General features: G+C 33.0%; 1 protein-coding gene across 5 annotated transcripts in view; it reads right to left on the minus strand.

Moving 5' to 3' along the window:
* The window catches only part of RNPC3 (RNA binding region (RNP1, RRM) containing 3), a 39,096-nt gene that overhangs the window by 7,481 nt on the left and 16,364 nt on the right, over window positions 1-15,251 (minus strand). Inside the window, exons 9-16 of one of the 5 annotated variants that reach the window (XR_004681549.1) lie at window positions 14,690-14,841; window positions 11,377-11,538; window positions 10,237-10,331; window positions 10,089-10,147; window positions 8,082-8,214; window positions 7,100-7,171; window positions 5,375-6,080; window positions 4,527-4,601 (exon numbers count right to left, since the gene is read on the minus strand). Coding sequence is in view for 3 of the 5 variants with exons in the window: in XM_035017904.1 (XP_034873795.1) it covers window positions 7,112-7,171; window positions 8,082-8,214; window positions 10,089-10,147; window positions 10,237-10,331; window positions 11,377-11,538; window positions 14,690-14,841 (661 nt within the window). In the remaining 2 variants the exon portion in view is untranslated. Of the gene's footprint in view, window positions 1-4,517; window positions 4,602-5,374; window positions 6,081-7,099; window positions 7,172-8,081; window positions 8,215-10,088; window positions 10,148-10,236; window positions 10,332-11,376; window positions 11,539-14,689; window positions 14,842-15,251 lie in introns of those variants that run through there. The other 4 variants (XR_004681548.1, XM_035017904.1, XM_035017905.1 and 1 more) reach the window with 4 other exon arrangements.

The following is a 15,251-nucleotide window of genomic DNA, read 5'->3' on the forward strand; positions in this document are numbered from 1 at the left end:
TCATGGGGACTATATCATCTATGCCCTCTCCAAGGATGCCTCTTGCACCCATGGTCTAAGCCTAGAAATTGCCCCTGGGTCTTTCCAAAAAAAAAAAAAAAAAGGCTTCTTGGTTTGAGTTGCTATTAAAATTAGTAAGAGCCTACTCATCAATGGTCAGACATGAAATCTTTTAAATTGGCTACATTTCAAAGGAAAAAAAATCCTTATACAGAGCTCTCAATTGTCTTATTAGTATACTTACTAGGGGTAGGGACTTAGGGACTCCCTTAACAAGGTGAAAGAACAGAAGTTAGACTTAAGACAAAAACTGATGTCCACATCCAAGGTAAATTCCCCTCCTTAAAAACCAGCTCCATCTGCCTGTTTTAACTTACCCTTCCTTATAAGGGTATAGAGCACTCCAGCCTAAACTCCAGAGTCAATGTATATACATTACTCATATAAATGCTAAAACTCATGAAGTGAATTTAACAGAAGCACTGAAGACAAGTGATAGGGCTCACTTTGCTATTTCTTTCTTTCTTTTTTTTTTAATTTTATTATGTCACTTGGCTATTTCTTATAACTCCTACTTTCTAAAGCTCTACAAACAGGCTCTGCCAGCTTTAGGCATTCTTATGCCATGTCCTTTGCAGATATACCCTGGATTCCCACCTCCCCCCACCCCCCCAAACCCAGGAGGGAAAAAATTTCATGTCCCTTGGATAGCAACAAATCTTGTAACTCATAAAGCCCAATTTTACCTCCACTTTCAAAAGAGCCCACCAAATTTAAAGAGAAATTGGAAAGATTCACATCCTCCCCACTAAAAAAGAAAGAGATGACCATAATTTTTCCTGGCCCTCCTACAAATGAAGAGCAGAAGACTGATATTCAGGGGCTAATAGAAGCCAAGATTGAATTGTGAAGAAAGAAGGCTTTAGTTAACATGATTTATACAGACTTTTTTTTTTTTTTTTTTACAAAGATATAAACCTGATTCCCACTTTAGGTGGAAATCTCCCTGATCTAAGGAGTCAAGTTTAGTTAAAAAAGCTGATCAATCTCTTGATATTCAGGCTGTAATTCAGTTTTTTCTGGGAATTAGCAACAACTGTGCCTGGCAAATCTCTACAAAACCAGAAATGCAACTCTAGAAGCAACCCCCGCCATCTCTACCAATCCCAAAACCTCACCTATTCCTCTCAAAATGCTTATAGGTACTATAAAAAATCAGGATACTGAACCAGAATTGTCCTCTACTTAAGAAAAGGAAGGTAAATTCTAAATAGCAATTACCCTATAATTCTTGGGGAAAAAAAAAAAAAACACCTTACATTCTTTGTCTCTTATAGTTATAAATCTTGTATCTCTGGAGTGTACACACAGCCCACAATTGCCTGAGTAAAGAAAAAAAAGAAGGAAGTAGATATTTTTTAAAAATACAAACTGCAAAAGGGTTCTCTTGCCCCTTTCTCCTCAAATATTAATAATGGTAAGTTTTCTGCATCTGTCAGTATGTGTCTATTGTGGATATATGGCATTTTCCAGTTAGAATTGCTCAAATGATTTTGTAGAAGAGCTCTATTTGATTGGCTTAAAGAAAATTAAGCACTTATAAGTTTTGCATTCATAAATATTCTCAAAAATAAAAAAGAAACACAATCCAAATGAATTTCAAGTTCACGTGAACTGGGAAAATATTCAGTATTAAAGCTAACTTAAGGTTGTTAAGAAATTATGAATTACGTCTCATGTCAATTTAATTCTTAGACCAGCTAGAAGAACCTTGAATAATCGAGGCAATTTTTCCTCACTCAGAAGCACTAGAAGTGTGGGTCATTACATTGGCAAGATAATTGAAGTCTTGTCGAAGTTTTGTCTAAGACATCAAAATCTTTATGCCACCTGGAATTGGTGTGAGCTGAGAACCACCACAACCACTATAAGAGCTAATATTTATTGAGAAGTTGACTACACACACACACACCCCAGACTTGTTTTAAGTATTTTATATTCATCAAATCATCTTTACAACAATCCTACCATAAGTATTGATTATCTCCATGGAAATGGATAGAACCTGCCCAAGGTGATAAAGCAATTAAACCTCAGAAACAAGATTTGGTGTCAGAATCTACAACTATAAAACCACTGTAATACACTAGTTTTCAGTAAATTAGGCTGAATTTCCTGTCACTGTAGAAAGAGTTTTATAAACTGATTTTTTTTAAATATTGCTTTTTCCATATCTAACAGAATTGTATGTTCTAAGAGGTAATTTTACTTAGATCTTGGCTCACTATTCCTGTCATAATTCTTAATAATTTCAAAATCCACTTAGATGATCCTTTTCTTACTCAAGTTTCTCAATTTCTTTAATTCATCTCTTTCCATGACCCTGTTTTCACTTAACTACCATGTTCACATTCTAGAACTTATAGACACTAATTACAGTATTCTCTGCCTTTGTCAATTTGTCATGTTATTTTCTTATTTGGACCTCTCAAATTTCTACTTCCTACCTCTAGTAAATAACTCCAACATTTCTTCAGTCATACTGCAATCTATATATAATTGATCATACCATTTTTCCATTGTTTCTCAACCTTCATTTTCTCACTTTGCTCTTTACCCAGATCTCTATGTCTTTTCTTTATAATCATTCCCTTGAGTATATCAACACCTTTTCCTTCCTCCCACTTTGTTGTATTCATCTAGGAAAATTCCAACTTTATTAAATTCAACTCCTGTCTACTCAGTGATGGCACCGAGGCTCAACATCATTGGAGGAAAACACAAAATCATTTGACTAGTCTCAAATTAACAGACTTCAACTGACCACTTTAAGTACTGTCTAGCCATCCTTCTAAGAATCTATTCACTCTGTCACTTTCCTAAGTGTCTATTTTACACCTTCTTTTCTTTCCTCAATCCAATACTCTTTCCCTCTGTGACCTTGCTTCCTATTTCACAGAAAAAATATCATACAACTTTTACATGCTCCTCCTATATATCCAGCAAACTACAAGTATCTAGGCCTACACAATCCATCCTTTCTCCCTGCTATCAATGAGCCATTTACACGCCCATCTTTAAAACTAACTCTTCTATTTGCATACCATATCTGTAGCTCCAACAATATCCCTCTCCTTCGTGCATCATATTTGTTTTTTCCTCTGCTGGGTTAGTCCTACTGGATTAGTCCATACAAACCTGCTATATCTTCAATCTTTACAAAACAAAATCAAAACCCTCTTGATACTATACCCCCCTGCATTAACAGCCCATTTCTCTATCCCCCCGAGAGCAAGACTCTCTAACATGGTTGTCTTCAATTCTCACTATATTAAATTCCTCTCTACCATTCTCTTTAATACGTCCTCTCATTTCTTCATTCATCAGATCAGTTTGTCAAGGAGAGATCTGTCAAGAACAGATCTGATATATTTCACCACCCCTTCCTACCTGAGATATTTTCTTTGTTTGGTTTATATACTGACATCTAAATTCTTTATATACCTGACATCTAAAAATGAGCATGTTCTGGGGTTCACTTCTCCATACTTCTAATTCCTATCTTTAAAATTCCCATTTTCATTATTTCACAATGCTAGGAGACAAAAGCTGTGATTCACAAAAGCATTCCAACAAAGACCAAGTCTCTGGGCATTGATTCTGGTGAAGTTATTATTATATATTCACAGGACAGTACTAATAAGAACAAATTAAATATAGCAAAGTTTTCTTATTAACACATAGCTGAAGCTAATTTCACTAAGATAACACAATACTTTTGTATGGGAAACATTTACACCCTTATGTGATAATCTGATCGATTTGGGGGCACGAAAATAAAAGACTACATTAGGGCAAGAATACAAATTTCCTAAAGTGGGGAAAATCTGCCGCTATTAAAAAAAAACCAAAATAAACAACAACAACAAAAAACAAAAGTCATAGCCAGACAAACAAAACCACTCCTAAAATAATTACAAGAAATAAGAAATAATATTACTATAAAAAAGTATGTTTGGGCGCCTGGGTGGCTCAGTTGGTTAAGCGACTGCCTTCGGCTCAGGTCATGATCCTGGAGTCCCGGGATCGAGTCCCGCATCGGGCTCCCTGTCGGCGGGGAGTCTGCTTCTCCCTCTGACCCTCCTCCCTCTCATGCTCTCTGTCTCTCATTCTCTCTGTCTCAAATAAATAAATAAAATCTTAAAAAAAAAAAAAAAAAGGTATGTTTAACTGCATTGGTATCCAGGTAAAAATGAAAAGAAGGGCAGAGGGCAGTATCTGTAATCATAAAAGAAAATTTCTATTTAGTATTGTAAAATTACCTTCAAAATTTTATGTAATTATCAGATTACACTTTCCAAGTGTATTAAACAAGATAAAAAAATTAAGAACATTATTTTATTGGAAAGAAAATAATTTATTATATATGAGGAAGATGATTAAAATACATGTAATATATCTCCAATAAACTGATTTAAATGCATATAGATTTAATTTTTAAATATACTTTAAAAGCTGTTACGCACAGTTCCATAGTCCAGGTGTCAATTTCTTCTCCTTAAAGTTGGAAAGCAGTTGGAAGACATGGAATCAGAAGGAACCTAAAACATCATAAGAGTTCATTAAAAATAATTATGATTATAAAACAGCTCATTAGCTTTTAGTTATTTTAAAACACATTCATATTTAGAAAATTAGTGAATCATGTCAGTACTACAAATTTTTAATTGTCTAAATAAACAGCTTATATAGAAACTGTGATTTATAACATTAAACATTTTAACTGTCTACAAAAAACAGCAACTTCAATATCTAATTTTTTGTACTCTTGAATGATAATAATTATTAACAGAATTTTGAATTGCTTTCCTAGTACTAGCAAGAGCAGGATTTGCAAAACATGCAGAGGCTCCAATTCTTGATTTTCCTACTTACAGAAGGTTGGATGGCTAGGTTGGTATAAGCACCTAACCATTTTAATCTAACAAATTAGTATTCAAACTGGTCAGTCCTTGAACTACTAAAGATACCTTTTCAAATTAGATTCTTGGTCCCATTCCCAGAAATTCTGATTTATTAGTTTTAGGAGAGAGTCCAGGAATCTTTAAATGTAAAAATCCTTCCTCAGTGGTTCTCAACCTTGGTCACACATTAGGAGGTTTGAAAAATTCCAGTATCTGTGCTGTGCGCCAGTCCAATTAAATCAAAATGGGGAGAAACCCTGACATCAGTACATTTTAGCCTTTTTTTTCCTTCATCAGATTTTTTTAAGTTTCCCAGGTGATTCCAAAATGTGGCCAAGATTAAGAACCACTGTTTTAGGTAATTCTGGTCATCAACCAGTCTGGAAACCACTGTTACTACATATACCTACCAGATTGTTTCTTTTCACTTAAGGTGCTACCCTGAGTCAACATTATGTCTTCTTCCCTCTGTTCCTCTTTTCTCATTCCTTTTGTTTAGAGAAAGAAAGAGGAAAAAAAAAATACTTCTACTTGCTATCTATCTCAAAGGAAGTATCAATAATAAAACCTCAGATATGAAGTCTGCTACTCTTGGAATTTACAAAGAAATTCAGTTATTTTAATTTTCAATATATATACTTTTTTAAAAGAAAAAAAATCCTTTCCCCAAATTTTACAATACGTTATATAGAACACCTAAACCAGATACATCATAAAACAGAAAGCATATGTTATTGAATTAGGTTTAGGAAATACATAAATATAAGAAACAAGACTAAATTCTGTGTTGAAGCAGATGCATACATTCTCCAAGTAAATAAGTTGACCTGATTCACTAACTTTCCCTAGAAAAATTACATAACCTCAGGAACAGCATAGAAAATTCAGCAACAGATCTAAAAAACACGTAAGTGATTTGTCCAATCAACATTGGTAATTTTAGAAATATCTCATTTGAATAAATTAGAAAAAAAACTATTGCTTAATCTGAATCAATGCGTAGGGGAGGGACAAAACATTTCTAGGAAAACAGAAAACACTGCCCCAAAAAGGATACAACAAGAAAGGATACACTTTGTATGACAGTAATACAGCAGTATTTACGCAGGAATGCTTCTAAAGAAGAACAGCAGAATGCAGTTTAATTTTTTTTCTCAGTTCTCACATTAGATTTATAAATAAATGATTTTTTTAAACACACACTGAAAATTGTTAATTTTTAACCGTTCCACTAAGGTATTTGTAAGAATTCTGACTACATCAGTATAGTTACTTCATAAAATTCAAATATTCAAGGCATTTCACAAAAGGAATAAACATTAAAATTTTCCCTTAGTTATATGATTTTTTCAGCTTAACACCAGTAAAGCTGACTGAGTTAACTTCATGTTCTTCCAAATATAAAGGCAGAAAGATTTAAAATAGAACACAAAGAATATATTTCCACTCAGGTTTCTTAAATCAATAGAACACAAACTTTGAAGTTTAAAATGGTTAATTCTATCATTTTTATTCATTAAATTACTTAAGTATGCATTAAAATTACTTGTTTGAAAGGCAAAAGATTTCATTCCACAAAAAAATATGTAAATACTTCTGTGACATGGCAATCAGTAACGCAAATTCTTAGGTCCCATTAAGAGTGACCAACTGGTCTTGGCTTGGTGGACACTTTCCCGGTCTGAGCACAGGAATACTGGCATGGTAGATTATACAAGGCTCCTACTCCAGGCCTACTGAATCAGAAACTCTGGATGAGGGTGAAGGAAGCCTAGCTGTTTTATCAGCCCTTCAGGTGACTATAATACATGTTGAAGTTTAGGAACCACTGCTTTCCTATAGGTTGAAAAGTTTTAAGACAAAGACATATTCCCCTCATAAATTCATTCTCCAAACTTAATTTTACATACACTTGGGCTTTATTCTGTAGTTAAAATTTTGAAATTTATTGGGAATTAACTACACAGACAATGACACACACAGAGTGATAGAGACATGGATGGATAGATGGATCAACTGATCAATAATCCTTTAAAAACCTTAGGAGATACCTGAATTATCACTCTAGAAGGCTTTTATACTTCATTTTATCTCAAGAAAGTCTTGTTCTTTTATTATGTTATATCCACACTTACCTTCATTGATTTTTAACACTTCCTTTTTCCTTCTTTAGAATCTTGTTTTGGTCTAGCAGATCGAGCAAACTGCTAATATTTAAAAATTAAGGTTTCTTTCACAAACAGGACAGTAGTCTTCTCTAAATAATTACTAAGAACTTCCTAATGTAGGGCAGGAGTACAGTTTTTAAAAATGTATCTCTTGTACTTGTCTTCCTACTCTCAGCTATTTGTCAAATATTTTTTTTATTTTTGAGTGCATCCTACCAGCTGCCCATGATTTGCAGAAGTAAAAAATTTACCTTTTCTTTATAATTATTTTTTACATCTGGACCTTCACTCCATCTATCCCACTGATTTCTAGTTTGCAAACTGCATTAACTACTAAAAGCAGAATGTTTAATCAATATTTTGGTTGTTAAAATTTTCAAATAGAAATATGAATTGTAATATCTATAATAAAACATAAAAGAGTAAAACTACAATGAATCATTTTTTTAATGACTCCAAGTGTATTTGTAGATACTGTAGTGTTTTAGGCTTGCCTAAAAATGTATTTCTGACCTGTATAAATGAAATGTTTAGACATGGCTAAATTATAATAACCTCATGCTACTGAGGTTCCTTTATTTTCCAATAAAAATCTAACTACCCATATGACTCAGCTAAGTATGTTTATAACTGAGTAAGCTAGAATACCAGTTGTTGAGATTTCTAAAGGATAACTTAAAAATTAGTTTCAAGGGGTGCCTGGGTGGCTCAGTAAGTTAAGTGTCTGCCTTCGGCTCAGGTCATGATCCCAGAGTCCTGGAATCAAGCCCTGCATCGGGCTCCCTGCTCAGCAGAGAGCCTGCTTCTCCCTCTCACTTTGCCCCAACCCCGGTTCTGTTTGTGCTCTATCTCAAATAAATAAATAAAATCTTAAAAAAAAAAAATTAGTTTCAAGTATACCCTTCTACTGAAAAACACACTGTCTTTGGAATGGATTATTTAAGGATACAACCACCATAGGTTTTCCAAAAAGAACATATCCATTAGCTTCCTTTAAGGCTTTTGCTGCTGCTTTTTCATTTGGAAGTCCAACGAAAGCTTGTCCTTTCATGCGACCTTCTTTCATCAAACGTATATCAAACCTAGGAAGAAAAAGCGGTTTTGATTTGAAGAATATCAAACAATTTTGATCACGGGAATAGAAATGGGTTGAACATTTAAAATGTTTGCCATTTCAGAGTAAAAATGACTATACTGTCTGATTAGAACATTACTCGGACTTTCTAAAATTATGTTTTGTATACTGTTCTAATTGATTCAAAGTAAGTTTGATAATAAATTTATATATATCCTTCTAAAGCTCTGTTAAGTGTACTTATGTAAGTTAAAAATTATAATACTAGGAACTCTAAAAACAAACTTAAATTTTTATTTCCTATCTCTATGTTTAAAAAATTTCATACAGCCAACTCAATACTATCTATTCAAGTGACAAAAAAACAACTATATAACCAAGAATAGAAAGGCTCAGGAACCACAGAAAAGTGACACAGAACTTCAGAGTAGGATATGACCTTATTCATCTAGTCAAAATCATCATTTTATAGGTGACGTCTACAGAGAATGCATGACTTCTTCAAAGTCATAAAGACAGCTAAAATTAGAGTAGAAACACAAACCAGATTTTTTATTCCCAAGTGTAATGTTCTATTATTCCATAACATGTTCATTTTTCAACATTTTTGGGAAAACGATATTCAAAAATCAGAAAAACCAGACCACAACTAAAGTACTTCCTACAACTGCAATAGTCTATACAGAGCATTAAAAAATGCAGTGACTTTTTAAATTCACACAATTACTCCCACGAAAAGCAATTATTAATTTATCATTTTGATGTATATAGCTTTTTCCATATAGAATTATTTTCCCCCTCAAATTTTAATTACAGCAACACTAAAAATAGAGGAATGTATACAAATATTTATGTACATGAAACATTTCATACATATATATTTTTTTCTGTTTCTTATAATCATGATTCAAAAGTAGCAACAAGAAAAAGGACTAGTATTTTGCATGCATAGCAAAAGAAACTTTTGGTATACTGGTAAGAAAAGATATCTGCCACTAATGAGTATAAATAGGCCAGATAAGACATCAAAATATTAAAATAAAACTTAGTTCCAGTTATCCTCCATATTACCTCCACTCAAAGTCTTATCTCTTTACCTTTTCTACTTTTCCCTACTTCTAACTTATGTGGCCGAGGGTCTTACATACTTTGGAGCTAACTAATTATGGCATTTTAAAGAATGAAATTCTAACTCGAAACATTAGCTTTTATATCATTTACAAATCCTATCCCCCTTTTGCTCTCACAAAATTGGGAGCCTTGCTTAATGCAGACTAATTAAAAGAAGGGAAGCTACTGCCAAGGTTAAGAATCTGAAAAATTCTGCCGGACTGCTACATATACTCCTGAATGAGTCATCAATGCAGTTGTTTTCAAAGTGTAGTCTTTGGACCAGTAGCTTTGGCATCATCCATGAGCTTTTTAGAAATACAAATTCATAGGCCCTACCTCAACCTCGATGGACCCAGGAAACGCTTTTACTAAGCTCTTCAGGTGATTCTTATACAGGTTAAAGTTTGAGAATCCCTGCTTTAGAACTGGGGATTAAGGCTGGAATTTATGCTGTTTGTATACTGGAACTCAGTCATAAATATTAGTGTGTGTATTGTTTAGGCCTGCTTACATGCTACAAAGATAGAACTGAGTAGCTCCAACAGACACTGTATGGCCTGTAATAAAATAAAAATATAAAATGTTTCTATCTGCCCATTTATGAAGAATTCTGCCGACTACTGCTTTAGACATCTAAAAATTAGGCAACATAAGAGCATTTCTTCCTATAATTTTTATCTCTATAGGGAAAGTGCTGGGATTAAAAAAAAGGGCTAATTTGTAACAGATAAAAACAAAACATAATTTGAGAATATGACTCCCACTTACATTATCCGTTGTGTTTCTGAAGAAAAGTCAACATATCTCCCAAAAATAAATTTAAGGTCCTAGAATTTTAATAAGAAAAAGACAAGTAAGAAGGTTCAGGGGGAAAAAAAGATAAAACAATAAAGTCAATTTACAAATTTCTATTTACCTTTTCTTGAACATGTTTAGCTAAATTCTTTACATAAATTCTACAGTTCGGTTCACCAGGTTCGTAACTTCTGAAAACTGAAAGTGTTTCCATTTCTTATCAAAAGCAAAACAAAAGGAGGACATACATTAGGATATTTTCATTACTTTTCTCAAAGAAAAACTATAAAAACTTTCAAATACAAGTGTTAAATAGACAGAACAAGCATTATGAAAATGTCAAAACCATAACCATTAATAGCAATGTTCTTAATAAAATACTCATTAAAAATCTGAATTGATAATATGAAAATAAGCTTAAAAATTTCAGGCCATCTAAAATAACTAAAACTTGTCCAATAAAATATCTACTACTGAAGCTCCTTTATGATAAAGCTACCTTATTAAAAAAAGATTGAAGCAAATAAATAGGTTATCAATCACTTTTGTCATTGTCTTGCTTTAAGTCAATTTCCCAAACCACCAGGCACCAACACAGTCAGATGTAAGAACGAATTACTCAAACCTAATCAAGTAATTCATGCAAACTGTGGCTTCTACCACTACTCCTAGTATCAATAATCAGTTCCTGACAACAGATTTCTATGCAAAAATGCTAGTTGGAAGTTTATTTCCCATTATTATGGGAAATATTGTAACATGCTACATGTAATCTAAAACCCCTAAATAATTCCCTAAAATGTACTAAAAGCAGGAAAAATTCTTTAGAAGAAAACTATCATGTTAGGATATAAAATCCTTAAACACAGACATTTAATTACCAAATAACTGAAACTTTTTTTTTTTTTTAAACAACTGCTTTGCATGCATCTCAAACACAGAATTGTAATGATATATCCACTGTATTTGGAATACAAAACTCCAGACCATGGGCCCCTTAATTTTTTTAAAATGTTATATAAAAAGTTTTAGGAATGAAAACAAAAATATTTTTTCCATAGATAGACTGAAAACACTGTATCGAGAGATACTTTCCTCCCTACAAAATATGGGTATTAAAACCAAAAGCAGTGATTAAAAACATTAACTGGGAAGATGTTTTGATATATATCCTTTAATTAAGGTAAAGAACATGAAGAGATTTGTTGTTTCTGACACATCAAAGACATAGAATAGGCACTGGTTTATTTCATGAAATTACCTTCTCTAGAAATTCTGCCTTTTTCCAACTCCCTTCTAGAAATACATTCTGATGGCATTTCATCACAGTCCTCTTTAATCTCTTCTGTGATGTTCAAATTAGGTTTAGGGAAGATTTTTCCAAATCCTACATTGGGTGCATCACCTCCAGGAGCAGGTAAATCTAAAAGTTAACATTAACATCAGCCATTAAAAATTCCTACCCTTCAAAACAGGTTTTGTTTTCCATTTTTAAAGATATCTTTTGGCACTAAAACTCTTAAGTGTTTTTCTCAATTCTTTAGAACAGGGGTAGGCAAACTTTTTCTGTAAAGGTTCAAATAGCAAGTATTTTAGGCGTTGCAGGCCATATGGTTCCTGTCATGGCTATTAAACTCTGCCACTGTAACATGAGAACAGCCAGACAATAGCTAAGCAGCCAAATGGTTGCTTGGTGGGTCTACTTACAGGGTCTGCAAAGTGGAAAGAAAATGAATTCATTTTCAACGTATTTAGTCTGAGGTGCCAGAGGGGCACCTCGAAAATGTAAAATGTATTGGGCAAGATAGGCAGAATGTGTGTTGGGGGGGGTCAATAATAAGTATTCTGTTTAACCTATCCACTTTGAACTATTAATAATTATATGAAATAAATCTGTAGTTCATTAAATAAATTACATAATTATCAAAGGCATTCCGTAATGGAATGTGCTCATTCAAGATTATTCATACAGTGGGTTTGAAGACTTCATAGTGCTACACCAGAATATTATGAAACAGCATTCAATCTTCAATCTTATTAAAGATGATTAAAAGATTAAGATCAGCATATATGCTGAAATCGTAAGACAAATGGAAATTTGAGGATACCAAAAAGCTTCATTAAGCCTTTCCCCACCCTCCCACCAAAAAGAAGTCAATTCTACTCTTAGAACCTATAAGAAGTGAAGAAAAACAAGTATTCACACTCAAGAAATTACTCAATTAGGAAAATTCAAAAACACCACAAATTTTTAATTTCAGATAGCAACATAATGGATTTCATTTACAAAACATGAATTTTAGCTTCAGCAAAAATTAAACTGGCACAGTAAGGATAGGGTTAAATATTCACTAGAAAAATTCTAGTCATACTACCAAAAAACAAGCAAAAAACTAAAAAGCTATGAAAATGATGCAAAGAATATGCTAAACTTAGAATTATAAAAAGTTTCTTTATAATGTTGAAAAACTGTTGTACAAACAGATCTCCTGTGGCCTGAAAGTATCAATAGAGAAAAACTTAAGACTGCTTCTCCTGTTACTTCAACGTTACTAATTAACACTGATGTAGAATGGGAGGACTGTCATCCTCTCATACTGGTCTACACCCTTGAGTAAATTAAGCTTAAAAAAGTAAAAATTTGTGTCTGGGTGACTAACATGAAATAAGAGAGAAAAATATACAGAAAGAAAAATAGAAGTATTGAAACAAAAAAGCTATCTGTGCCCTACCTACTGTTCACTTTTTCAACAAACAATAGCAGCTAATTTTTAGACATTTGCACCATGCCAAGCATTTTATTTTACTTGGATCATCTTGTTTGTTTCTCACAGCCAATATTTATCAACTGCTCTTCTGTGATAGGCACTGTGCTCTGGGGCAGGGGTTCTGCACATGCTGCCTCTCTGGGGGAGACTATGATCCAATGGCTGACCCAAGCCCACCCCTAATGCCAGCAGGGCCAGGACAAGAGTACAAATGGAAGCCTCATACCATACACTGAAATACTGTAAAGTTACAAATCAAGTTTAACTGTTAAATATGTTCTATTCTCCTTAATAATAATAATAAAAGCAACTATCTGAAAAGGCAATGCCTTCTCACTAATCTTGGAAAAGACAGGAATTAAAATCAGTTTTTCCCAGATAATGCAATATATGTTAAGAAAAAAAAAAGAAGAAGAAGAAGAAGAAGAAGAAGAAGGTAGCGGGAAGGGAAGAATGAAGCGGGGGAAATCGGAGGGGTGGACGAACCATGAGAGACGATGGACTCTGAAAAACAAACTGAGGGTTCTAGAGGGGAGGGGGGTGGGAGGATGGGATGGCCTGGTGGTGGGTATTGAGAAGGGCACGTTCTGCATGGAGCACTGGGTGTTATGCACAAACAATGAATCATGGAACACTTCATCTAGAACTAATGATGTAACGTATGGGGATTAACATAAGAATAAAAAAAATGTAAAAAAAAAAAAATCAGTTTTTCCACTCACTACATTTGCAAAACTTACTGGAACTCTGATCGCATATTCACACAAATGCTCAAAGATACATGTGCAAAATGTTATGTTCCAGTAGTTTCTCAGATAGTAAAAAAACAGGAACAACCTCAACTTCTATTAACAGAACATGATTAAAGATTCATACAACTGTACTATGTAGTATTATGCAGCCATAAAAAAAAAAAAAGGTATGTATTTTTATGTTGATACAGTAAGCTACTCCCACTAGACTTTAAACTCCTGAAGATCAGAGACCACATCTAGCTTATCCTTTAGTGCCTAGCATAGAGCCTGCTAGGCTGTATGCTTTCAGTAAGTCAATATTAAGTCAATGGCAAACACTACATAAAACATGATGCCCATTTAAAACAAGAGGAGAAAATGTGTTTACACGTGTATAGGATAAGGTCTGGAAAAATAGCTATATTCCTAATTATTAACAATAGTAGTGAGATAGGGGACAGTGGGGTTTGAGGTGGTAAAATTTTTTAAATTTTTACTTTATATGCTCCTGTTTTGATTACCTTTTCTGTAAGTTTGTATTATTTATGAAATTAAAATTAAGGAACAAAGGAATGCCATTATATCAAATTAATGCCTACAATAAACAGAATATCTGTAATTTTAATAAATTGTCTTTTAAACTTAAGAACAGTATCTTAGTAATTAATCTTCCATGTCTTTTGGATAAAAAAATATTTACATGAAATCTACAATACACGTAACAGTCACACTGCTTGTTTCCTAATCAGTAATTCAAATATACTAATAAAACCACAGAACATCACAACTAACAATGAAAAAATAAGTCAGTAGAACTGTTTTATTGTATTTTTCATGTAAACATCAGCAAAAACAAGACTCAATTTCACCCTAAAGTTAATTACTAGCAAAAGGCAACAGTAATGGTTTCATCATTAAGCATTAATTTTAGTTAATGAAAAAGTTCAAAATGGATAATATTCCATGACATTAAGGAAGGTTTAACTGCATATTTTAAACATTTAATTCTAACACAAAGAGCAGAATGAGAAGAATTTTTACACAGCATATTAAAGAACTAGAATGTGCTTACCATAATTTTGTTCTTCACGATTTTGTTCTTTTTCTAGATCTTTCTTAAATGCAGATGGCATGTCAGTAGATATATGAAATTCAATTTTCTTAATACCTACAGGTTGTGGTTGGTCAAATACATCTGAAGGTAACAGCACTGGATGTAAACTGCTGTTTATAAATAGTCACAGTATTACTTGGCAATTGCAAATAAAATCCTAAGTAAAACATTATTCCCATTTACCTTAAATTTAACACTGACAAAGCACTCACAATACCATAGGCATTGCACAAAATAACTTACATTTAATACTTCAATAAATCCTAACAAATTTGCTAATATGGATACTATTAAATTACTAGTTAAATAAGGAGACTGAGATTAAGGGATATCACTCATTAAATGACAGAGACAGTACTTGGGGACTACTGATTCCAAACTTAAAGATATTTACCAATATGCAAAGACATTCATTCTATTTTTAATATAAGCATTTTTATGTTCTGTATTCTACATACATAAATAAAGCTATGCTATCCAACAGAATTGCCACTAGCCACATGTGTCCTAATGAGCACGT

The sequence above is a fragment of the Mirounga leonina genome, unplaced genomic scaffold (assembly GCF_011800145.1).
Source record: "Mirounga leonina isolate KUSES-001 unplaced genomic scaffold, KU_Mleo_1.0 Mir_173, whole genome shotgun sequence".
Taxonomy (NCBI): Eukaryota; Metazoa; Chordata; class Mammalia; order Carnivora; family Phocidae; genus Mirounga; species Mirounga leonina.